This window comes from Megalobrama amblycephala, linkage group LG20 (assembly GCF_018812025.1).
Source record: "Megalobrama amblycephala isolate DHTTF-2021 linkage group LG20, ASM1881202v1, whole genome shotgun sequence".
Lineage (NCBI taxonomy): Eukaryota > Metazoa > Chordata > Actinopteri > Cypriniformes > Xenocyprididae > Megalobrama > Megalobrama amblycephala.
In genome coordinates, this window is record NC_063063.1 from 6,954,970 (window position 1) to 6,981,385 (window position 26,416).

General features: G+C 37.8%; 1 protein-coding gene across 1 annotated transcript; it reads left to right on the plus strand.

Moving 5' to 3' along the window:
- The first annotated feature begins 1,530 nt into the window (after window positions 1-1,530).
- rhobtb1 (Rho related BTB domain containing 1) lies at window positions 1,531-24,649 on the plus strand. Its single transcript, XM_048170861.1, has 10 exons — window positions 1,531-1,792; window positions 4,382-4,577; window positions 4,801-4,904; window positions 12,496-12,681; window positions 12,840-13,798; window positions 16,011-16,129; window positions 20,745-20,895; window positions 21,393-21,481; window positions 22,766-22,871; window positions 23,840-24,649. Exons 2-10 carry the CDS (start codon window positions 4,398-4,400, stop codon window positions 24,007-24,009), a joined length of 2,064 nt encoding a protein of 687 aa, XP_048026818.1. The 5' UTR covers window positions 1,531-1,792; window positions 4,382-4,397; the 3' UTR covers window positions 24,010-24,649.
- Window positions 24,650-26,416: the final 1,767 nt, after the last annotated feature.

Genomic DNA, 26,416 nt, shown 5'->3' on the forward strand with positions numbered 1-26,416 from the left:
CAAAACAGAAGCATTTTCATGAGTGATCTCAGACTTTTGGATGCCTCTCAGAACTGTCATGAGTATACGTGACTACCAGACACACACATTTAGCAATTATTTTTAAAACGATCCTTCTACCTGAAGCTATAAACCCAGACGTCTAACTGTGCCACTGGCTAAAGGCTGATTAGCACACTCACCTGCCAACTCTGTCTGCACATCAATGGCTTTAGTAGATTAAAAGGATTCCCACATCACTAGTCCTGGTTATCTTGATTAACCACAGAATCAAGATCTGGAAAAAGGCCACCAAATCCAAATGTAAAATGAATTTTTGCCCTATGAAGCACAAAGTAAATTATCATAAATCTGGTATTTGCAATCATAACGAGACAGCGGATTATTGAAAAAATGCACGGTGATTATTTGTGATGCTTCATAGGTTATGTGCATAGCTTTTGCGCATTTTCGGAACTGTCATTTAAAAGTTTAAACGAATTATGACGCACTGGCGCTCATTAGTGATGCACAAAATGACAAATGAGTCTGACAACTGGGTCATAGCAGGTATTTTACATGAATTATTTAAATTAATTTGAAGGATTACATATTACAAATTGGAAAATGTCACTTATATGTTATGCACCACATAATATCACCTACTTGACAAGCAGGCAGGCTAAGACATCCCAATTCTGAAGCTGAATAATCCTGTTTACAGGATGTGTCCCACTCAACTTTGCCTTCATTCAGTCACTGTCTCCAAGGGATCAGGCTCCAAGCAGTTATAAATATATCTACATCACACACTTCATGCATGATTCAAAAACATCCTCTGGGCTTATAGGCAATGAGACAGGCCCTGAAGTATCTCTTGATGTGGGTCTGGCTCCGCCGCCCTGGTTTCATTCATAATTTGAGCTGCGTTTCTCCGAGCAAGTAAAAAGAATTGCTAGAATTGGGACAGTCTGTTCTTTTACTGGATTCGCAAGTCCAGGCTATTTTGACATACACTGCTGTTATGAAACAGAACTAATCGGCCATTCAGGTTTTTGCTCATCCACTATATATGCAGAAGATAATATCGGAAATGAGTCGATGGTAATCTACTTATTTGGATTAAAATGATGTAGACTACAGACCTGTCAGTCATTTAACATCTAATCATGGTGTAAATAAGTGTGTGTGCAGATGTATCTGACTGTGCTTGTAAATTTCAAAAGTTGACGAGATTTTCAGCATAATGCCTTGGTATACAGAATTAGACTTAATGGCTACCAGCTTTGACAGTGACTGGCACTTGTGCAGTCATATGTCAGGTCTAAGTAGCAATTCCATTTGAACACCTCTGAGATGTTTCTTCTTTAAAATAAGCACGTTTCGCTTAGTGTTTTAGTGAAAATTAGCTTCCAAGACGCTGGCTGATGCTCTTGTTTGGCTCACAGCACATATGAGGCACCTTGTTTTCCTGAATGAAATCGTACGCGCGCGCTATTAATAGCACCGGCTCTATGACGTCACAATGGAAGCCGCATCTGACTCGCGACAGATGATGATTCTCTCAAAGAGCCTCGCGACCTGGAAGGACACAATATCCCCGCGTATTTATCAGTCTATACGCTTGCAAATATACAGGAATTAACTTTTTTTGCTCACAGACGGGGACGTAGTGGCGGTTAGGAGATGGTTTTGCAGCGTTTCCCTAGCTAGCGACGAACGACTGTTCTTTCATAACATCAGCAAGCTGCAGTCACTGTATACTGAATTCTTGACTTCTGACAACAATAAACACACACATCACAAAGACACGGTACGTATGCTTGTGTCCACCATGTGATGGCTTTTGTTTGCAGGGTGGTGTCCTCATGTAATCATCATGCACCTTACAGTTGATCAACTTCTTAGATAGTGACAACGATGAATTGTTTTTATATATGCTGTAAGTAAATTAGAATATTATTTTTGTTGGTTATGAAATTATTTCCCAAAAATGCATTTTGTGGACAATGTGGAGTAATACCAGTAGCAGATTCTCTATACATTCTCCACACTATTGCTTTGCAAGTTCATACATTGCTGTTTGCATTTTCAGCAGTGATAATGTTTTATCTATAGCCTAATTGAAAAATGTGCTTCGTGTGGTAGCATATAAATGAACTACTTTTATTCATATTAATAATAATACTAATAATTAATAAGCCTAATAGAAATCAACTTTGGTAATCATTTTTAAGGGTGAGATGAGATAAGGAATAACACCTTGCATGGGCACCTGCATACTTCCACGTTTCACTGTGTGCATAAATGTTTTTGTATATGTTTATATTCTAATTTAAATGACTTGCACACTTCAATTTCTCTGATTCTGCAGTTAGGGTAAAGTATGGTTGTTCTGCAAGTGCTTTAAATAAAAATCATAAAATATCTTTGATATTTACTATCCATTCACTTGTCCATTTCTACTCAATTTTATGATTTAATAAAACATTTAAGGTGGCAATTGATTTTTTTTTTTTAAGTTTGTGTTTTTTTGCTCAGTTTTTGAACTGATTCTATCTAAAACCTCATTTTTTGATCAAAGTTAAATTGCAACAGCCCCTGAAAAAAAAAAAGCCAATTAATCTGTCTTCTTACTGTACCTATATAAAGAGATTTCGGTGAGTGGATTGAAGTTTTGTCATCATGCTGAATGAATTCACATGCCTTAAAGGCACAATATGTAAGATTTTTGGATTAAATTATCCAAAAAACACTAGAACAATGTTATATATTTTGTTGACTTGTGTACTTACATTATCACAAATGTTTCCAAGAATGTTTAAATCCAGAGAAATAAGCAATTCTAACCAGGACACAGACTGTGTCCGTGCGTCACCTATTAATGACATCATACCCGTGTTACCCTTGGTTTTTGGTTTTATTTTGTAGAAACCATGGAAACACCAAAGATGCTTTAATATATTATGTGTTTTATTACACAGGTGAGTAACTGTTTGGATACATAATCGCGTTCACGTTGCGTCTTTTGCGCGCTCAAGTTTATTATTTCGAACGTAGGCATGCGGCAAGCGCGCTCATATAGAAGCGATGCACATGCGGTGCGATGATGAAAAATTCTCAACTTTTCAGAATGCTGCAAGCACACCGCAGGTCATGTGAACCAATCAGCTTTAGCCTTTCCGTAACAATATCGAAAGCTCAGCCGAACAGCTGACCATAGCTGTACATGGCGGGTTTTTATTTCTCATCTCCATAAATATATCTAGTAGTAAAGCTAATGCAAGGGCTAGAAATCAATATATTCTTTGCTGAAACTTCGGAAAGCACTTTGGAAAGAAGGAGAAAGCGAGAAGCGTGCTCCTGCGGCCACGTTCCGCTCCAAAGGCTTTCAGCCACACCCTGCTTCATACAGTAATGTTAATAAATCTTTAATACATTAGCTTATCCATTCATATGATTTCTGCCTGAGCCCCATCTGATTCTTTTCCACCGGCTGTAGATGTGAAGACAACACCTCCCATGATTCCACAAAATCAAGGCGTCATCAAGCTACGACTTTGTTTTGAATAAGCGACCTCTAGCAGTGAAAAATTACATATTGTGCCTTTAATCCAGTTTTAATGCACAAGTTTACATATTGCTGATATATTCTGATTGACATCATCACTACTGTTGAGACATTTTTGAGGCATAGAAATAAAGCTCAGTAATGATTTTTCAGAGAATGCTTTTTACACCTCACCTTTAAAAAAAGATCCAGTGGAAGATGTATTGAAGGTGTGAAGGTGAAAATTAGAGATGATGGTTCATTATGTATCAGCACTAATTGGAGTGATTAAAGGTCGCATCAGTAATTTAATATTGTATTATGTAATCGGACGTGTTTTGCCCTCTTGGAGTTAAGACATGAGAAATAATTGTATGGTTTCAATATTAAATATTAAAACCACATGGATGATACTGTTAATGTTATTATTTATTGATTATGGTAGACGCACCTGCCAAATAGTTAACAGCCAATAATTACCAGAGCTGTCATTAAACACACAATTATATTGTTAGCAGATATTTTGAAACACTTTATATTTAAAAAATTGTATTATTATTTTATTTTAATTAAAATTATGAACATCTTTATATTTGTAGTCATACACACTGCATCTGACAAGAAAGTCATATGGGTTGGGTTTTGTCCCACTCAGCAGGAACAAGATGTGGATATAATATAGGGCAACTATTTTAGGAATGTGAAAACAAAGTCCTGTATTATATTGAGGTTTCATTGACCCACAGCAAGGTCAACGCTGTCTGCAGCTTCTGCTTTATTAGATCTGAAATGAAATACCGGTATGTATGTGCGCCGTTATGAATTCTTGTACAACAATTCCTCTTGTCATAGGGCGCTAAAGTTAAGTATGGACTACGAAAGACCCAACGTAGAGACCATCAAGTGTGTTGTTGTGGGAGACAATGCCGTGGGGAAGACTCGCCTTATTTGTGCCCGGGCCTGCAACACTACCCTTACCCAATACCAGCTGTTGGCTACCCATGTACCCACCGTCTGGGCCATCGACCAGTACAGAGTCTGTCAAGAGGTAAATCTTCTCTCAATTAAGTTTACCTTGCCGTTATCATTGCATTACGTCAGGCCCATGGCTGGAGATAATGAGCGCATGATCCCTAGATTTGCTTCCATCAGGATTCATTTAAATTTCAGCTGGCAGAAGGGAAACAGATTACAGAAAAAGATCAAACACGCCTGTGGTCTTCTTTGCTCCAGGGCAGCGGGGCAGGAATTAACGCTATGACTCCTTGTAGGTCTTAGAACGTTCCAGAGATGTTGTGGATGACGTAAGTGTGTCCCTCCGGCTATGGGATACCTTTGGAGACCATCACAAAGACAGACGCTTCGCCTACGGGAGGTACTGATACATTCCGTTTGATTTGCACTTTCTGTGTAATAGTGGTGCTAGCTTAAAAGAATTGTTCACCCAAAAATGAAAAGCTTAGCTAAAAAGGACAAAATGCACCATAAGTCTCTTAGAATAATCTATTTTAAAATATTTAAATATACATTATTCAAATGTAAGGCTTCTTGGTCTTTGTTAGAAAATGGCGAAAATGATAAAAACAAGAATTCATCTTAATGTTTTTAGGGTCAGGGGTAGAAAATGAATAAACGGATTGAATATTTAATATCAATGTGTAGGCAGGCAATACAACATATAATAATATTTCTGAGGTTGTCGAATTTTAAAGGGTTAGTTCACCCAAAATTGAAAATTCTGTCATCATTTACTCATGTCTTTCCAAACCCGTAAGTTCATCTTCCGAACACAAATGAAGATATTTGTAGTGAAATCCGAGAGATTTCTGTCCCTCCATTGACAGTCTATGCAACTACCACTTTGACGCTTCAAAAAGTTCATAAAGAGATTGTAAAACTAATCCATATGAACATATGAATTTTATTTACATATAAACATTTATCGGCAAACATGAACGGAAGCTCAACCGTACTTGCTTGATGCGCAAGAACAAAGCTCGTTGGTTGTTGCGGAAGCTCAGACTTGCTGCGTAACACACGAGAATGAACTTCATTGGTTCTCGCACATCAAGCAAGCATGCTTGAGCTTCCGTTTACCATATCTGATGTGTGTTGATAAATGTTTATATGTGAATAAAAGCCTAAATTCAATCTGTTTAACATATAAAGCAATTCAGTTTCTTCAGAAAATTTGGACTAAACCACTCAATTCATATGGATTAGTTTTACAATCTCTTTATGAACTTTTTGAAGCGTCAAAGTGGTAGTTGCGTAGACTGTCAATGGAGGGACAGAAATCTCTCAGATTTCATTAAAAATATCTTCACTTGTATTCCGAAGATGAACATAACATAAATGATGACAGAATTATCATTTTTGGTTGAACTAACCCTTTAAATCAAATGTATGAATGCAACATACACAGACCATTCTTTGTCTGTCACATAACCAATCACTTACCATGTTTGAATATGTGCATTTGCAAATGAGATTTGAGTGCTTGATCTTCTTAAATTTCAGTCTCTGAAACCCTAGCTATTGCATTTCTGAAGAAGACTTTCTTTTTGGTCACCATTCACTTTAATTGTATAGAAAATAGCAGCGTGAACATAGTGCCGAACATCTTCTTTTGTGTTCCTCAGAAGAAATAGGTGTGAAATAACACGAAAGAACATGTAAATGATGACATAATTTTAATTTTTGGGTGAACTATCTTTTTAATTCCTTGTTAAATTAAATTCATTGCATTAGGGTGCATTATATTAATTTATTTATTATGGCAATCAGTGTGACTTAGATTAAACTATAATGTTGAAAATAACATAAATATGAGGGTATGCATGAGAAAATTTCACAGTGCTCTCTGGTTAATATTCTCAACAAATTACCGGAGAAAAATTTTAATTGCTTCTTCAGTTCACAAGTGCCACCACTTTACTGAACAGAAAGACGGGAAGCATCTTGCCATCAGATGCTTTCATCATTCGCTCTGACATCAGACACTGAGCTATTTGCAATTGAATGCGTGCCGAACATGACAGCTGAGCACTGTTATGTTAACTCATGGCCATTTTGTGTCAAGCACTTGTTTAATGAGGTCTTTCTTTGCTTTCATCACACGCTCACTGCTTCTCATGCTTTCTTTTATGGCATTTTCGGAACAGAATAAACATAGAAAGTTCTCATTTTGGTATGAGTTTGTGGTGGTGGTAACATAATTAACATCAATTATGTTATGTTCACAGATGTATTTACAAGAAATTTAGAATGCATAGCATGCAGCATTCATTTTCATATTGCTATTTCATTCAGGGTCATTTTTTGTTTAACTGTTAATAAAACAAACACATTTATTACTGTTTAACTGGCCAGTTTTTACAGAAAGTGTTATAGTCATGTGTCAAACCTCATTTATTATTCAGCAAGATTTTTTTTTTTTTTAAGAGATGGCAATAACAGCCTAATTAACAATATTAAACTATCTAGGGTGTGTCTTAGTCCACTGCTGAAGCAAAGTCATTTCCTCAAATGTTCGGTCCCTAGGAATTCCCAGAATGCATTAAAAAAAAGGGCATCGGCTGATCACTATATTTACTTAATGTGGCTTGAAATAATACCTGAAGCTCATGCCTTGTTATATAGCGATGTTTTTTTTATAAATACCATTTTACATTTTATTGAATGACATTGTCATGTCAAATTTAGTCGCAGTGTCCCAGTGCTTAGTGGATTGTTAGCACCCAAATTCATGTTCATTATATACTGATTCATACCAGCTAGAGAAGGGAATGAGACGCAGTTCAAGAATCCATTTCAGAAGAAATTATATCCCTGGAGTGTTCAGTTCTTATGTCCTTTTGGAGTTGTTTAACAGATGGTGTTCAACTGGATGAGTATGACCTGATTCTTCCCTCTGACAGTCTGAGAGAGACTTTATAAACCCAAAGAAAGGTTGTCTGCATATTTACCCTACAAAAGAAAGATTTAGTGCTAAACCCATCCCAATCCAGATACACTAGACTACATCAATCAGACACGGCTGACTTGTTGCCTGGAGAGCATGCCTTGCCCCCCTACTTGCTCTCAGGTATGTTCAATAGAATTATATTTTTAGTCTTCCCTGCTTTATTGCATCCTAAAAATAAAACCAAGGCACTGAGGTCTGGAGTCATAAAGCTTGGCTCTGACTTAAAGAATGACCTCTAGATGTCCACTACTCGATGTGTTACTGCTGTATACTCTGTTGTCTTTAGAAGTAACCCATAATTTAGGAACCAAATTCTAAAGTCCTACACCTCTCAGAATCCCCATGTCCTGTCTGTAAGTAATTAGAAGAGTGAGAAATGTGTGTCCTTCTTTGTGAGAACAGGATAATAGTAGGGGTGGGCAGCATGAACAAATGCTTGCATCACAGTATCAATAATATTATATAATGAAAAAAACAAAAAACATGAATGCTGTTTCATCTCATTGTGGAACTTTATGGACGCAGACCAAAAGATATGATTTATTCATGACAAATGATAAATCTCACATTATGTAACATTTAAAGGGCTCAACCAAAAATGAAAATTCTGCTATCATTTACTAAACCTCATGCCATTCCAAACCTGTATGAATTTCTTTCATCTGATATTTTGAAGAATGTTGGTAATAGAGCTTCAAATTTTTAATCTAATTAATTACATGATGTGGCGATTAATTAATCGCAAATTTATCGTACATCAAATTAGATAAACATATGGTCAACTGATGTTTTATGAAAGATTTTCTTAGAGAAGTTAATTTACTGAAGGCTACCTAGAAAGCTAGGTTACACAATTAATTCACAATATGTGCACATTTATTATTAATGTGTGAGGCGACGCGTCACACAGGCACAATAGCGTTGTATGACAGATGTATCACTTTATTTTGTTTTTCCTTTTTTATTCAAAATATTCACAAACTTGTTAACTATAGCCTATCATGAACTATAGGCTATATAGGTGCTGTGCACCCATTGATAAACATGAGATATTCTTCATTCGTTTTAACTAATAAAAAATGACTGTAGCTTTCAGATGTGATGTTCTTTTTATTTTTTATAGTTTACTTGAGGGAGTTACTATAGCATTTTTTGAAGACCCACGTCACGTGCATATCAATGTAATACATTAACGCGAGAGTGCATCAATGTAATGTGCAGCACGAATCTTTCCACAAAACTTGCACGCATTCTCAAATATAGTGTCCTCGTGGCTCTACTCTGGCTCAGATATTATTATGTGTGCGTGATCGGTTATGGAGTGTGGGCACCATCCGGCAGAAACTTAAATCAGTGCCTGTTGTCAAATATTTGAATGCGTTTTGTCGTTTAAGTCATGTCAGTTGATCTATAATGCGTGATGGGTGCTACCACCACAGTCCAACACAGTCCAAGTGTGAAAGCATGTTTGAATTTAGCAGTGAAAGTTCTGATCTTATCAGTGTTGTCATAAGCTTTAAATGGTTCAAATTGTTCGCCTTTCGCCTTTCATATCTTGAATTTTATGGACATTCTAACTGCATCCTATAGGCTATGTCATGCAGTGAGTTGTTGCCCTGCATAATATTAATTAATCTAATTAACACATTAAATTCCTAGCCCTAGTTGGTAACCAAACAGTGCAACACTCTAAAAAAAAGTGCTATATAGCACTAAAAGTGTTTCTTGGCTCGTAATCATGGAACCACTTTTGGTGCTATGTAGCACCATATCTTTAAAGGTGCTCTACAGCACCTTTGTCAAATGGTGCTATGTAAGAGGTGCCATATCGCTTTTTATTTCTTCAAAAAAATAAAATAAATGGTGCTAAATAGCACCAACAGTGGTTCTTTGGCTCGTAAAGAAACTTTAAAAGGGTTCTTCAGTGGTTCTTTGGGGTGGTTAAGGTGCTATATAGCACCACTGCCGTACAAAGAACCTGAAGAACCATACAAGGGCTTAACATGTTCTGTATACAGTAGCGGTGCTATATAGCACCTCATTCATCCCAAAGAACTGGTGAAGAACCGCTGAAGCACCAAGATTTGGTGCTATACAGCACTTAAAGGGATAGTTCACCCAAAAATGAAAATTTTATGTTTATCTGCTTACCCCCAGCGCATCCAAGATGTAGGTGTCAAATGATGATTTTTAACTGCAACCGTTGCCGTCTGTCAGTGGTATAATGCAAGTCAGCGGGAACTTGGACTATAAGAGTAAATAAAACACGACGGGACAAATCCAAATTAAACCCTGTCCAACTGCATTCATCACTCGATTCGTGAGGTCTGATCGCGCTCTGACAGCGGCAGTGATGTCTCGCGCATATACTTCAATGAGAGCGAGACATCACTGCCGCTGTCAGAGCGCGATCAGACCTCACGAATCGAGTGATGAATGCCGTTGGACATAGTGGTGTATTAGAGGTAAAAAATGATATAAATACTGTTCGGTTTTTCTATCGTTTCATGTCTAAGGACATCAATGTGTCGTCACGAGCCGCAGGGTTTAATTTGGATTTGTCCCGTCGTGTTTTATTTACTCTTATAGTCCAAGTTCCCGCTGACTTGCATTATATGGCTGACAGACGGCAGCGGTTGCAGTTAAAAATCATCATTTGTGTTCTACTGAAGAAACAAAGACACCTACATCTTGGATGCTCTGGGGGTAAGCAGATAAACATAGCATTTTCATTTTTGGGTGAACTATCCCTTTAAAGTGGTTCCCCTATGATTACGAGCCAAAGAACCACTTTCAGTACTATATAGCAGTGGTTCTCAAACCTGTCCTGGGGACCCCCCACCACTGCACATTTTGCATGTCTCCCTCATCTAACACACCCAATTCAACTCTTGCAGTCTCTACTAATTAGCTGATGACTTGAATCAGGTGTGTTAGATGAGGGTGACATGCAAAATGTGCAGTGGTGGGGGGTCCCCAGGACAGGTTTGAGAACCACTGCTATATAGCACCATTGTTTTTAGAGTGTATAGACAAGGGGTGTCCAAACTCGGTCCTGGAGGGCCACTGTCCTGCAGAGTTTAGCTCCAACTTGCCTCAACACACCTACCTAGAAGTTTCTAGTCTATAGTAAGACCATGATAAGACCTTGATTAGCTGCTGGTTCAGGTATGTTTATTTGGGTTGGAGCTAAACTCTGCAGGACAGTGGCCCTCCAGGAGCAGGATTGGACACCCAAACAAACAAAACACTGAGACATTTCTCAAAATATCTTCTTTTACGTTCCACAGAAGAAAGTCAGTCATACAGGTTTGGAACAATATGAGAGTGAGTAAATGAGAGAACTATCATTTTATGTTAAAATAAAAAAATATATTATAGAACGGATAGTTCTGATACTAAAATCTGACTGGATGAGACATATTTTGCAGTCAAATATTCAAAGAAATTATACAACAACTGCAATATACAATATACAACAACTCCACTTGAAGTGGCTTAACAAATGCTCCTGAATATCAAATTCTTCCTCATCTTGGAAGAAACACAATTGCAATATATCTACGAGTTAAAACATTTCCACTGTCACACAGTATATACTTACATATCTCTTGCTGAATGACTGGTTTGTTTAGTGATAAACGAGAAGAAACAACTCAGCGAAAGAGAAGTCATAAATCTGCGTGATTAGCTGACATTGTTGACAGTGGGAAAATACAACTTTTACCACAAACAAAGACCGTTTTGCATGGATTTAGCAATTTTACAAATGACACTTTCTGCTAGTGTGTTGTGTTTTATTGCTAATTAATGATTTTGTGGATTTTACCCCCTGGATTAATGTAAGGTTGATAAGGATAATTGCTGCTTATATGCTGATTTACTCTCATTTATTCAGGTTGAGGGAGTTATCGTTGAGTTACTGAAAGGGCAAACTGAATCCATGCTGGCCCTTCAAGACATTCTGTAGTCCAAATAAGTGCTACATGTTTTACCAGAAGTGCATTGATTCTGGCTTAACATCAATAAGGCTTGTCTCTAGAGCAGTAGGGTGATCTGCCAAGAGCCCCATTTTGACATGAGATGTCAGCAAAAGTCTTTAGCAATTATTGGGACCATGCTGTGCCATATCAAAGTGTTCAGGTATCTTCAAACTCACGTCTTAAAAGCTGCTTGATATCAGACTCTGGTTTACTGTAGCTTTGGACTTACATAGTCATTAAAGATTGTGGCAGTAATGTTGTTCTCCTTCAGACAGATTTCCCTGAACTGTCATTGACTACAAAGGCAAATTATTATGTAGCATTGTTCTGTGCCTCTTTTTGTTTGTAGGGCTCCTATGATCTTTATGCAAGCCTGTGAAACATAAGAGAGACACTGTAAGTCCTCAAGCCTGCTAGCATCTCCATAATTCTCTGCATTGCCAAGTGTGTGGTGTGGTAGCTGAGACCTTTGCTTGCCCAGTCAGCAAGAAATGCACGATTCCTTTTGTGGACAATGGCAAATGGGTGATCGTACATTATTCACCTACTTATGTGGTGACGGGTGTTGCCCCCTCCCCAGGATAGACTTTGTACTAATCTTGCTACAGGAAGGTATGCCAGCAGTGCGCCAGAATGTCTGCATGTCATCCTCTTTGTGCTTTTGTTTTGTCTGTTTTGTTGACCATGTTTGTTCTAGTCCTCACAGATACAGCCAAAAAAGCATTGCCAAAGGAGTTTGTGGTCTTAAGCAACAGTCTAAACTAAAGGCAATCTTTTTGCGTGCTGTCAACGAGTCAGTGTCAGGCTGGCATTAAGATTGCAGGTTTTGCATGTCCACTGAACACTGAAGGACTGTAGTGTTGCTATGGATACCGCTTGGCACCTGTCACATACGACACTCTTGGCTTAAAATCCTGTTAGCATGTGTGTTACGTGGTGTCTTGCCCTGTGTTGTTACACAGACAAGTTTTCTTCGGACAATTACCTGATTTCCTTCTTACCTTTCACTTTCGAAGGTCTGACGTCGTGGTTCTCTGCTTTTCCATCGCCAATCCCAACTCCCTTCATCATGTTAAATCCATGTGGTACCTCGAGATCAAGCACTTCTGTCCACGCACACCCGTCATCTTGGTCGGTTGTCAGCTGGACTTGCGCTATGCTGACCTGGAGGCAGTCAATCGAGCTAGGCGACCATTATCAAGGTACTGGTAACTAAAACCCATGTCCCTACCCCTTTGCAATTCTTTGCTATTCCTTTGCAATTCCTATTAAAAATTCCCCCCAGGAAGTTGCATACATTTTAATGAGGTGCGGTGTCATATTAACACAAGAACTGACTTTATTTATTTGTCTTTCACAGGCCCATTAAACCCGGAGATATTTTGCCTCCGGAGAGTGGAAGGGAGGTAGCCAAAGAGCTTGGCATCCCATACTATGAGACAAGTGTTTTCGACCAGTTCGGTATCAAGGATATCTTTGACAATGCCATCCGAGCAGCCCTCATCTCCAGACGCCACCTACAATTTTGGAAGTCCCACCTGAGGAAGGTCCAGAGGCCACTGCTGCAGGCACCATTTTTACCACCCAAAGCTCCTCCACCACTTATTAAGATCCCAGAGTGCCCAGCCAAAACCCGGGATGGTCTGAGGCAGCTTCTTGAGAGCCCCCTGTGCGCTGATGTTATGTTCATCATTCAGGAAAACGTCCACTTGTTTGCCCACAGGATCTACCTGTCTACCTCATCTTCCAAATTCTTTGACCTCTTTCAAATGGACTTCTCAGACGAGTCCCAGTGCTTGGTGGTAACTGAGCATCACAGGAGGGATCAACTGATGCGCACACTAAGCCTGGACACAGAAGAGGACGTCACCGTTCTCCCCAGCCTTTCGCCATGCTCGCTCCGAGCATCCAAGAGTGATGGTACCCTCAAGATGATGAGTTTCAGTGGGATGCACCGGCGCACAAGGCTGTCTCTGGCCTCTTGGAGCAAGGCTTTCTACAGCATCCACAAGGAGAACGTGCTCAACCCAGTCACGGGTACGCCGGCTCTTATGACTGTTGTGAAGATGGATCATTCCATCCACCATGGACCATTCAGTGCTGTCCTACGCTTCCTCTACACTGGTGAGCTGGATGAGAAGGAGAAGGACCTGATGAAGATCGCCCAGATTGCGGAAATCCTAGAAGTGTTTGATCTTAGGATGATGGTGGAGAACATCATGAACAATGAGGGCTTCATGAATCAAGAGATCACAAAAGCATTCCATGTGAGAAAGGCAAACCGAATCAAAGAGTGTCTCGCGAAGAATAATTTCACAGGTATTAAGGAACCCAGATATGTTTAATTTATCTTAGGCCCTGTTTACACCTGGTATTAAGATGCGTTTTGATCGATCAGATCTCAAGTAGAGGAGGGAGACACATTCCCACTTACACCTGGTATTTTAATCCGTCTCTTTTGTCCACTTTCAACCACTTTTGTTTCTTCGAAGGGAGGGTCTATGGGCAGGTAAATGCATGTTTGGTTTTTTTTCAGATCTTTCGATCTAATGGACAAAATAACCTCACGCAATTTACATATGAATGCACCCAGATACAATGGAAAACATACAGAGAGCAGCAAAAACATTGTGCTTAGTATGTTTTTCATCTTCAAACAAAATTTGGGTCTCCAACCAACCAAGTTTAAATCCCGCGATTCCTATAATGTTTACGCATTAGATCAGTAGGTCGAAGAGTAAGAGGTCTCTTGTGGCTGTTCGAACACATTCGACCATATGAGTGTTTACGCTATGGAAGCAATCCGGTTGAATGTGTTTTTGACTACCTCTGGAAGTGGTCGAAAGTGGACAAGCTCAAAACGTTTTAGACCCAGTTTCCACCTGTATTTAGTGTCGTGCACTTGTGATCCGATCGACCAAAATACCAGAATACCAAAATACCATCTTGATACCAGGTGGAAACAGGGCCTTACATTGACTGAGAAAGAAACGTCTCACTTGAAAATGATTTTTACATCTGCTGCAACATCTGCTAGCCTCCTGAAATTAAGTGTTGAGGAAATTACTTTGTAGCACACCAAGCCACAAGCTTTTCATAATTTAAAGGTGCCCTTGATTCAAAAAATTGAATTTACCTTGGCATAGTTAAATAACAAGAGTTCAGTACATGGAAAAGACATACAGTGAGTCTCAAACCCCATTGTTTCCTCCTTCTTATATAAATCTCATTTGTTTAAACGACCTCCGAAGAACAGGCGAATCTCAACATAACACCGACTGTTACGTAACAGTCGGGGTGTACGCCCCAATATTTGCATAATGCCAGCCCATGATGTTCCCAACATTATAAAAGGCATTAGAAAAGGGCAGCCAGTTAACGTCTGGAGCTGCACACAGCCGAATCATCAGACTAGGTAAGCAAGAACAACAGCGAAAAATGGCAGATGGAGCAATAATAACTGACATAATCCATGATAGCATGATATTTTTACTGATATTTGTAAATTGTCTTTCTAAAAGTTTCGTTAACATGTTGCTGATGTACTGTTAAATGAGGTTAAAGTTACCATCGTTTCTTACTGTATTCACGGAGACAAGAGCCGTCACTATTTTCATTTTTTAAACACTTGCAGTCTGTATAATGCATAAACGCAACTTCATTCTTTATAAATCTCTCCAACAGTGTAGCAATAGCCGTTAGCCACGGAGCCCAGCCTCAAATTCACTCAGAATAAAACTTTAACGTCCAAATAAATACTTTACTCACATAATTCGAAGCATGCATGCAGCATGCATGACGAACATCTTGTAAAGATCCATTTGAGGGTTATATTAGCTGTGTGAACTTTGTAAATGCGCTGTAATATAGTCGACAGCTCATGTGGCAGGGAGCACGCGATTTAAGGGGGCGGCGCCGAGTGTAAATCAGTGCATTGTTAATGATGCCCCAAAATAGGCAGTTAAAAAAATTAATTTAAAAAAATCTATGGGGTATTTTGAGCTGAAACTTCACAGACACATTCAGGAGACACCTTAGACTTATATTACATCTTGTGAAAGAACGTTCTTAGGCACCTTTAAAGTATTTCAACAACAGGTATGTAGCTCAAACAGTGATAGCAACTTCAAGGTCATGGGTTTGATTCCCAGGGAATGCATGAACTGCACATTATGCCTTGTCGCTTTGGGTAACGCATAAGTGTAAATGTACAGTCAAGTCACAGTTTTATAGTTACAGTATAAGCAAACAACAAAAAACAGCTAACTACGTTCAAGCTATGAGCGATGTAGCATTTGTCATGCTATACAGCTACTTATTGGAAAAGTATTTCATTAAAAGCAGCATGTTTTTATAGCTGAACTACTGTCATACTGAAAAACAGTTAATAGTGTCACAACTTTCAGTTATTTAATTCCCAACACTGCTAGTTGATGTGATAAAGCATTAGTTTTAATGGTATAACAAAGATGATATAAAAAATTACTTTGTAAATAGCAATTACTCATGGTGTTTTGCACTGTCTTTGCAGATGTGGTGTTCAGGTTGGATGATGGCACCATTAACGCCCACAAACCACTGCTGATCTCAAGTTGTGACTGGATGGCTGCCTTATTTGGGGGCTCTTTCATGGAGAGTGCAAATGACGAGGTGAGTGTGAAAACAATGTTTAATGAGCTCCAGTTAGGGCACTGACAAGTTTACAGAATATCTTTATTTCGTGCTTAAGCATTAACGAGTCAAGTTCATAAAGCCAGTTCTTAAACAGATGGTACAAGGTCACACCGCCCAGACATTTACATGCGCTTCTATACTCAAATAGATGTGCACTGACACATTTTACAGACACTGGCTTGCCAACAAATTGCATCAAATTCTTGAACAACTGAAATAGTCTGGTCCTGGTGTCTCTAAGTGACATTCTGAAAATCTATTTTTGCAATGATGAATGATCTGTCAGCTCTCATGACATTTGAAGTGCATGATGTTTATCTTGCAAGACATTTTATTTACAATATAGCAGTTTTATTACATTTTGAAAAATGTCATTCATTTGTATTCTGTTTTGCATTGATTTTCAGTTTAAGTTTATCTGTAGTAATTGTTCATTCATTTTTGTTTTGTTTGGACATTATTTGAAAAACAAGTGTTTTCCTTTTATCCACAACTCATTTTCTCTATATTAATTTTTTAGAGTTCTTGTCTATATTTTAGTGCACATTTATAGTGTTACTTTAGATTTTATGTATAGTGTCTATAGTGTTGTCTAGTTTTTGTATTTGTACAGTGCTCAGCGTAAATGAGTACACCCCCTTTGAAAAGTAACATTTTAAACAATATCTCAATGAATACAAAAACAATTTCCAAAATGTTGACAAGGCTAAGTTTTATATAACATCTGTTTAACTTATAACATGAAAGTAAGGTTAATAATATAATTTAGAGAACAAAATTTTCAGTTTTACTCAAATTAGGGTGATGCAAAAATGAGTACACCCCACTGAAAGTCTCTGGAGCAAAGCTAAATTTTAGACTACTAATGTCTAATTTAACAAGAATTCAACCAGAGGAGAGTCTAATTATTCATTACACAGGTGTCCAGCAGACAGCTGACTATAAAAGGGTGTTAAAACCCCTTCCCATTTCATGCTGTCAGCAATGGCACCACATGGAAGAGAAATGTCACAAGACCTGAGAAAGAAAAAATTTCTTTACACCAGAAAGGTGAAGCTACAAGAAGATCAGCAAAGTTTTACTTATCAGTCAGAATACTGTAGCAAAAGTTGTACAAAAATTTTAAAAAGATGGAATTGCAACCATCTCACAGAGAAGTCCAGGTCATCCACGGAAGTTAACACCTTGACAGGAGCGTTTTCTGATAAGAAGGGTTGAAGAAAATCGGCATGCAATTTCACTGCAGTTATCTAATGAAGTAGAAAGCCAAACTGGGGTGACTATTTCCCGTGACACAATACGGTGTACACTGCAGAGGAATGGCATGCATGGGTGCCGTCCACTAAAGAAGTCTTAGCTCAAAGCCCAGGCTCAAAAAAGCCCACCTAGAGTTTGCCAGGGCCCATGCTGACAAAGATGAAGACTACTGGGACTCTATACTCTGGAGTGATGAGACCAAGATAAATGTTTTTGGAACTGATGGCTTCAAAACTGTATGGTGTCGCAAAGGTGAGGAATACAAAGAAAAATGCATGGTGCCTACAGTGAAACATGGTGGTGGCAGTGTCCTTATGTGGGGCTGCATGAGTGCTGCTGGTATCGGGGAGCTGCATTTCATTGATGGCATCATGAATTCACAGATGTACTGCTCTATACTGAAAGAGAAGATGCTACCATCACTCCGTGCCCTTGGTCGTTGTCCACTTTTCCAACATGACAATGATCCTAAACACACATCTAAGGCCACTGTTGGATTTCTGAAGAAGAACTGGGTGAAAGTGATTCAGTGGCTCCTGATGCCACTTGGTGCTGTCATTAAAAATCATGGAGGCCATACAAAGTACTAGATGTAGTAGTTTTTGTTGTGGGGTGTACTCATTTTTGCATCACCCTAATTTGAGTAAAACTGAAAAATGTGTAATCTAAGTTATATTATTAACCTTACTTTCATGTTATAAGTTAAACAGATGTTATATTAAACTTAGTCTTGTCAACATTTTGGAAATTGTTTTTGGGTGTTTAAAAGGTTACTTTTCAAAGGGGGTGTACTCATTTACGCTGACCACAGTATTTTATTAATGATAATAACCTTATAGTATAGTTAGCATCATAATTAATAATTAATTATAATTTCCTAGCCATCGACATGCATAATTCATAATTAATGAGCTGAGATGCACCATCGATACAGGTACTTTCTGCTGTTTGAAGCAAACATTTTGCATTTTGCTGGTTCCATGGCTGCCACATGCACACTTAATCCTGTTTCCACTGTTCAAATAGATGCTTTCATCTGTGGCACTGTTCATTAATTTCCTCCTTAATAGGTGGAATAAAGCCGAGGTGGAATAAAACCGAGTTTCCTCCCTGAGGAGGAAAAGCAGACGTCATTCAGAGACAGTGATCTGTTTTCTTCTATGGATAATTTTTGCACAAGGGACTAAATGCATGATGGCCAGTCCTTTTTATTTGCCTTAGTGCTCTGACATTTCATGCCAGTGTAACAATTGGGACAGCTATATTTTAGGCAGCGTCCTACTTTCAGACTTCAGTCTACAGTGCTCGCTCAAATCCGACAGAGCATGCCTCTTTTTCTTGCGCTCTCTTTTGGAGTGGTTAGACTACCCCAACGAAACACAGCAATCTACTGTTCTTGCCCTTGAAGAGTATTATGTAATGGGTTACGTAGCAGCGTCTATCTGCGTGTTCTGCCCAAATGTGCTTAGTAATGCTGGGCTGCTGGTGAGCTGGCCATCAGTTTCATAGAGATTAAAGACTGAAAAGTCCCGTTTCCATTCAGCTGACCAGAGACTGTTAAACACACTTTGTTTCTATTCTGAAATAAATAGTTTTCATCTTTTAATTGTTGGTGCTCTTGAACATATTTTTTCAGTGGTCGAATTCAAATCTATAATGTTATAATTTCAAATAATAATAATAATAATAATAATAAAAATTATTTATTTTGTAATCACCCATAAATCCTGTGAAAGTAAAAAACAAAAACAAAAAAACTGAAAAACTACGGAAAAATAAACTCAGCAACACACTATATTACAAAAAATGTATAATAATAATAATAACAACAAGAATACAACTAATAATAATTACCTATAAAATGTATTAATTGTATTTGTTATTTTATAAAATTGCATTATATATAAAAATAAATAAATATAAAAGAATATATATATTAATATTATATTATAATTATTCTAATAATAATAATAAATATACAGTATTGAGTACAGTATATATATATATATATATATATATATATATATACTGTACTCAATACTGTATATTTATTATTATTATTATATATATATATATATATATATATATATATATATATATATATATATATAGGTAATTGACAATAAAGTTTTAGATATAATTAATTTTGTAGTTTTATTAAGTGTTAACAATGGGATTATGTGTTTTTATAATCAATTAACACTGCTTTTGTCATTTTTTTACAAGATGGACAAAATTTGTCACCAAAAAAAAAAAAAAAAAAAAAACAACAACAAATTTCGGTTTTACTGAATGACACTTTTGGTTATACCAAATGACAATATTTTCAAACAATGCTAACAGGCTGATATCTAGCAAGCTAGCTAGTTAGCTAGTTAGCTGGCAAAAGGACAATCAAACATTTAATATTTAGTACAAGTTTTTAAAATATTACAACCTTTTCCATTTTTTGTAGCGGTTGTACCGAATGACCTCATGTTTCGGGACATGTGTATGAGCAAGTGAAAACATGAATTTTACAAATAGTTAAGAAAGAGTTAGTTACTTTGCTTTATGACCATGTGGTCCTTTGCAGGTGCCTGAATGATGTCACATCCTGTCACATGATATTGAACGCATGATTTGATCCAAAATGGTCCCTTTATATTGGTTACACCGAATGACATCAATGAAATTCATTTTTCCGGACATTCTTTCTCATAACAAAGCAACGACTACTCTACACATAATTTTAATACCATTTTGCACTATGTTGATATATGATGTTATAAAATCATCACAAATTAAATGGCTGTTGTGATTAAATTAAATTAAATTCTGATTCTGATAATAATAATAATAATTATTATTATATTTACAAAGGAACCTAAACAATGTGCTCAATCTGGTAACAACTAGATTATCTAAATTAACTGGTTTTATTGAGGTCTAAATGTTATGTAGTCTGAATAAATCATCCTCACAAATTAGGTTAGATCGAGCAGAAATAAATCTTTGCGGTAACAACTGCAGGGTTTTTTTGTACAACTTATAACTTGCTCTGCCTTTTAACTGACTTTCCTCTTTGGTAGATGTCACAAGTCCTTTTATTTTTCAACCTCTCTGAACACCTGTTATTAAAGATGCGCACACAATTTAATCAGTTCTCGTTGGATAAAGCCAAGTCTCATTCTACATTTTTTTCCACCGATTTCCTATTTCACTCAAGAATTATGTCACATTTCAGAAGTAAATGGGATGTAAACGCTATTTCACGCTGACTTAGCGGCACCAAATGGAACTGAAAAAATTGACTGTTTCAAAAATAATGACATACGTTAATATGTGCTGCCAGGTCTCATTCCCCAACACCAGCAGGGTATGTATGCAGGCAGTGCTCGAGTATCTCTACACCAATCAGCTGTCGCCCATGGCAGACCTGGACCCAATGGAGCTAATCGCCCTGGCCAACAGACTGTGCCTTCCACGGCTCATCGCCCTGACAGGTGAGCTTTCTGCCAACGCCCTGCCACATGCTCCAAATGACACACAAAACACCACATGCGTTCCTCAAGCACAGGACAGAGCCGTTTGACCACCTCAGATCCAAAGCAAACAGGCCTTTTAGCCCTTTCTTTCTGTGTTGCTTAGCAACGAGCGATGTCAAGGTGCCAAATAAAAGAGACCGTCTCCGCAGAGCTTTGTGTGGCACACACTACAATCTGTCCGGCAGACGTCATCTAATGACGTGGTGGTGACAGGCTGAAATTTATCTGTGACTCCAGATGCAGCTTTTTACCTCATGGTTTGCGTAGCCTGCGCCGCCCCGGAGAAAACACATTTTCTTTTTATGTGTGTGTCAGATTATTTACAGCCTGCAAGAGTAGCAAAGCATCACATGAAATATTATTCTATGTAAATAATGCAACTTTGCTTAAACTAGATGTTGGGGAAAAGCTCATCTACATGTACCTTCCGTTTAACAGATATTTTCTTTCCTCAGAGCAATACGCCGTGAGCGAGTTATTAAAAGCATCTAAAGATGGACAGGATATTGACGGCGAGATACTCACTTATCTGGAGCTTGCTCAGGTAAATCTGTCCTTCATTATTAAAATGGATAATTAATAGTAGATAAAAGTGTCAGCTAAATGTATAAATGTAAATATTAGTGCTGTGAATCATTAAAAAATGCATAATTAATCACATAGATTAGTTGTGGTGAGTCACGATTAATCGACTTCTAAAATTAAAACTTGTAATTGTAAATATATCTACACATGAAATCCCCAAATTAAATTAGAATCAGTATAAAGCAAATATATTTTACGTACATAGCAAATATTAAAAACAAATAATAATCTAAAAGTTAAAATGAGTACACTGATGGTGTTGGATTTACTTTGAAACAATTTTCTCTCAGAAATTGCTAGTCAATTCACAAATAATTACACAGAAATGGCAACACACTGAGTTAAAAATTTGAAGTAGAAAAATTGAAATAGTATTTTCTTGTAATTGTTGTTATTTTCCTCTTCTCTATTAAATGTAAATGAATAAATGTAAATATTTTCACATAAAAAAATTGACTGAATGACTGACAACATTAGTAGAAAATAGGTTTAAAGGGATAGTTCACCCAAAAATGAAAATTCTGTCATCATTTACTCCCCCTCAAGTAGTTCCAAACCTGTATGAATTTCTTTGTTCTGCTGAACACAAAGGAAGATATTTGGAAGAATGTCAGTAACCCAACAGATCTCGCCCCCCACTGACTACCATAGTAGGAAAAATAAATATTGTTGTAGTCAATGGGGTGGGGGGTCTGCTTGGTTACTGATATTCTTCCAAATATCTTCCTTTGTGTTCAGCAGAACAAAGAAATTCATACAGGGTTGGAACTACTTGAGGGTGAGTAAATGATGACAGAATTTTTATTTTTGGGTGAACTATCCATTTAACATTTTTAATGTAGTTTAACAGCATTCAAAAACAATGCTGTGATTTTACAGGTGAGAATACAGCAGTAAATATATCTGTAAATATCTGGTATTCTGTACTGTACTGTATGTAATTTATCTAATGCTTTTATCCAAAGCTACAATACACGTATTGCAGTTATAATTTACCCTGGCTTGGAGCAACCATGCTATTTTATTTTATTTTTAGCATACTGTAAATTGTACAATAACTTTCAAAGTGTTGACAGTAGCTGCAAGAATTCATGGTAAAATACAAAATATCATTTCAGAATACAAGATGACATCCTTTGTTTACAGTGATCATATTGCAATATTTAGACTAAATACCAGTGTGACTGTTTATCATACAAACAATGTTAACGTCTTGTTTTTTATTCTCTTGTTTTGATGACAGTTCCATAATGCTATTCAACTCGCTGCCTGGTGTTTACACTACATCTGCACCCATTACAACAGGATATGTGCCAATTACCGCAAAGAGATCAAGTCGAAATCGCTGGGTAAAAGCATTTCCTGAACAATTATGAGTCAGATGCAAACATCATCACTGGAACTGCATGATTTAAAGCACCTGTAGTAACATTTAACTTTGCTTCATTACATAGAAGTTGCTATGATGAGTCCTCTTAAAGTGATAGTTCACCCAAAAATGAAAATAATGTTCCAAATCCATATGCTGTTATTTTTTCTTACTATGGAACTTTTTTTTTTTTTTTTTTTTTGAAAATGCTTCCGCTGCTCTTTTTTTCACTACAGTTCGTAGTGACTGTAAAGTGGTTCTTCTACCTTTTGTGTTTTACAGACAGCATACAAATTAAATAGGTCCTTTTATGCTTTTTTACATTTTCACCTTTCTTTAGTGTGTAATGTTGCTTTTTGAGCATGAAAAGGTCTGCAAAGCACAAAGTCCACTCCAAAGGGAGTTATACTCTATGTCAAGCACTGTTTATGTTTATGAACTCCTTGAAACGCCTCGATTGTAGTCTTGAGTTTTCTTCTGGGAACGTACACGTCACAATTTTCCTCATTAAAAAATTCCCGCATAAGGCATAAGCAGAAAAAAAGGGCAGAGGCCTGGTTGAGTTACGTTAGTAATGTGTTGAAACTTGTGGTTATGGTAAGGGTTGTGAATTATTCCCAGTCAACCAATCAGAGCACACTGCGCTTTTCGGGAGGAGGGGCTTCATAGAGACCGGAAACTAAATAGAGCGTTACAGACAGACTGGGAAGAGAGGTGCTGCAACAATGTCATAATATGGGAAAAATAGTGTTTTTTGAGCATTTAAGCATGAAAACATATTCTAGTAGACCCCAAAAACAAAAAATCAAGACTTTGTAAAAGGGCATAATAGGTCCACTTTAAGTATTTTACGAATTTCCTTTAAGAGGACACATTTCTGCTTCATAAGCTTCATTGTATATCATTCACCCTTGACATCTTTCTGGGTTTGTGTTGTAATGTGAGCAGAAAACCAGGAATATTTTGAGAAGCACCGCTGGCCTCCGGTCTGGTATCTGAAGGAGGAAGATCACTATCAGCGGGTGAAGAAGGAGAGGGAGAAAGAGGATGTGGTTTTGAATAAACATCACTCGCGGCGACGCTGGTGTTTCTGGAGCACGTCCCCTGCTGTTGCTTGAGTCTGTATCATTCTAAAGCTCGTTTTATTTTTAAAGCTCTTCTTTTCCTTCTTTTCCAATTTTGCTAAGATGAAACAGGCCACACTAAATGAGCAATCGGTTTGAAGCACAATCTTAATGTCCAATCAATGCTGGCCAACAAATCTGTGGAGGTGATGTAAGCCTATTCCTTATGGTGTAATACTAATTGTTTTAATAATTGAGCTGCTGTGTTGGACTTGTTTGTGTCAGAGCAGTGATCTGACTGTGTTACACGCATAAGAATCTTAAAACACTAAGAGGATTAGGGAATCTGTTTTATCTTGTATTTCCTTTTTTCACTTAGGTGCTATATACTGTATATTTGCATTAACACACTGTTAAATGAAGTCATCTAAGTGGAAAATGCTCATCATGTCACTAATTCTGAGCACATGCATTGATTTACAAAATTTGCACTGTATAATTCTACGTTCAGGCAAATTTTGGGTAATGTGGGAGGACTGTGTTTTGGACAACTTATGACCAAAAACTAAGAGCACTTGAGGTTTGGGCTTGCTGTAGATTGTAATATAATGGATGTAGTGATTGTAAGAGCTTACAGCATTCAGCCCTATGTAAATAGTAGGGATAGGAACGCAATAGCTTAACTGTAAAAAAAATAAGTTGAGTAAACTTAAGTTTAAGGCAACCAGCTGGAGGAGATTTTTTGAGTTTTCTCAACTTGTTGTTGTATAACAAGCTCAATTTTCAACAAGCTGAGAAAACTCAAAAATCTCCTGCAGCTGGTTGCGTTAAACTTTTAAGTTTTCTCAACTTTTGATTTTTTACAGTGTGGGTCATTCCTGTTATGCAGTACATTTTGAACTTTTACAAAAACTAAACAAATGGATGCATTTCTGTAAAAGAATATGCTAGTCTTTTTTAAATATGTTCTGGTAAAACTCAGGCACTTAAAATGTATTAATTATAACTTGATTATTTACTCAATGTCAAGAGACAAAAAAGTTACAGACCCTAATGGGTCATGGTAACAAAAATATGACATGGTAGAAAAAAAATATTTCAATACTTCTGTGTTCACTCGCAATATGTTTGCGTTCCTCTAAAAACTTTGCATTCGCTTGCAAAGAGCGCAAAACTATTTCCAATTTATCAGGATTTTAATGTTAGTTATCGCTTAGTGAGATATTGGCAGTTAGTTTTGAACTTCTTTTTTCCTTTTTGATATCAGTATGATATACTGATTTTTGTAATTTCTGTAAATGATAAACAGGTGGAATATTTTAAAATAAGACAAACCAACTAATACCACAGAAAATAATTAATCAAGTTCATTGTTCACTGCAGTCTTTTGATGTTTGTGTTGTTCCCATTCAGTCCGTATACTCAGTACAACACATGACTATGGGATGAGGCTCTCTCACACCATTACCTTTATTTACTTCTGAAAGGCTAATTCCCCTTGTTCCTCAGCTCTTCACCGTGATGGTAGAACACCATCACACCACATTTATGAGAAATACCCACTGTGGTGACTCTTGTTGAAGCAAAAGCTTTTTTTTAGCTCTAGTTTAGCTTCGCTAAAAGGGCTAATAAACTATTTTTCAAAGCAAAATGTCTAAACATAAGAAGGGTTCTTGCTCCTGTCCTATGACATGTATTTACTCTCAGAAAAGGATACTCACAAGCACTGTCCGGATTGCCCTCCAAAGCAGTGGGTGGAAGTGAGGTGATGGAGGAGACTTTCATCAGTCTGTATCAGAGAGCGGCAGGAGGCTGTTAGTGGGAAGTGGGTTAGTGTCAGCCCCCCAATGAAGCATTCGCTTGCTGCATACCTGGTGCCGGTTAAAAACAGTGGCATTGCAGGTACCCCCACTCTCCCAACGGGTCCGTGCCGATTCTCATACAAACAGCTCGGCAGGAATTATAGTGATCAGGCATGCACTGATAGAGTGTTGAGCACCATGTCCTTGCTGCACACGTACCTGTACCAGGCTACCTGCTTGGTGGAACTGAGCAAGGCCGTGACAGGGGGAGGCCATGCAACGTACTTATGGGGGAAGTACGGTGCACAGCCGACTACATACTATGTGCAACATGTTGCACGTTGGTGTCATTGTGTCCCGCGATGGCCAGAACAATGGTGGCTCGGAGTCATCTTTGGTTGACCCTGGCAACCCTGCAAGATTGGAATGCTTTTCTTCAGTGCACCGATCTCCCCATCCGGTTTGTTTGGTGAGGGTCTTAACACGTTTCAGGCGCGGTTTGAGGACTCTAAACAAAGGTGGAATCTCTGAGGGGCCCGACCACCACTAGCCACCAGCCATCTCCCTGACCGCCACCAGCCAAGAGGCCGGCCTCAGCAACAGCTTCGAGGCACAGGGGAGCAGGGCCGATGAACACAGCCTAAACAACAGGTGATGTC

What these genes read in the sequence shown, in the direction of transcription:
- rhobtb1 (XM_048170861.1), top strand. Translation starts at nt 4,398, where the DNA reads ATGGACTACGAAAGACCCAACGTAGAGACCATCAAGTGTGTTGTTGTG. An exon ending in TGGAGAGTGCAAATGACGAG is followed by an intron (nt 16,130 to 20,744) that starts GTGAGTGTGAAA and finishes ATGTGCTGCCAG; the next exon opens with GTCTCATTCCCCAACACCAG. An exon ending in ACGGCTCATCGCCCTGACAG is followed by an intron (nt 20,896 to 21,392) that starts GTGAGCTTTCTG and finishes TTCTTTCCTCAG; the next exon opens with AGCAATACGCCGTGAGCGAG.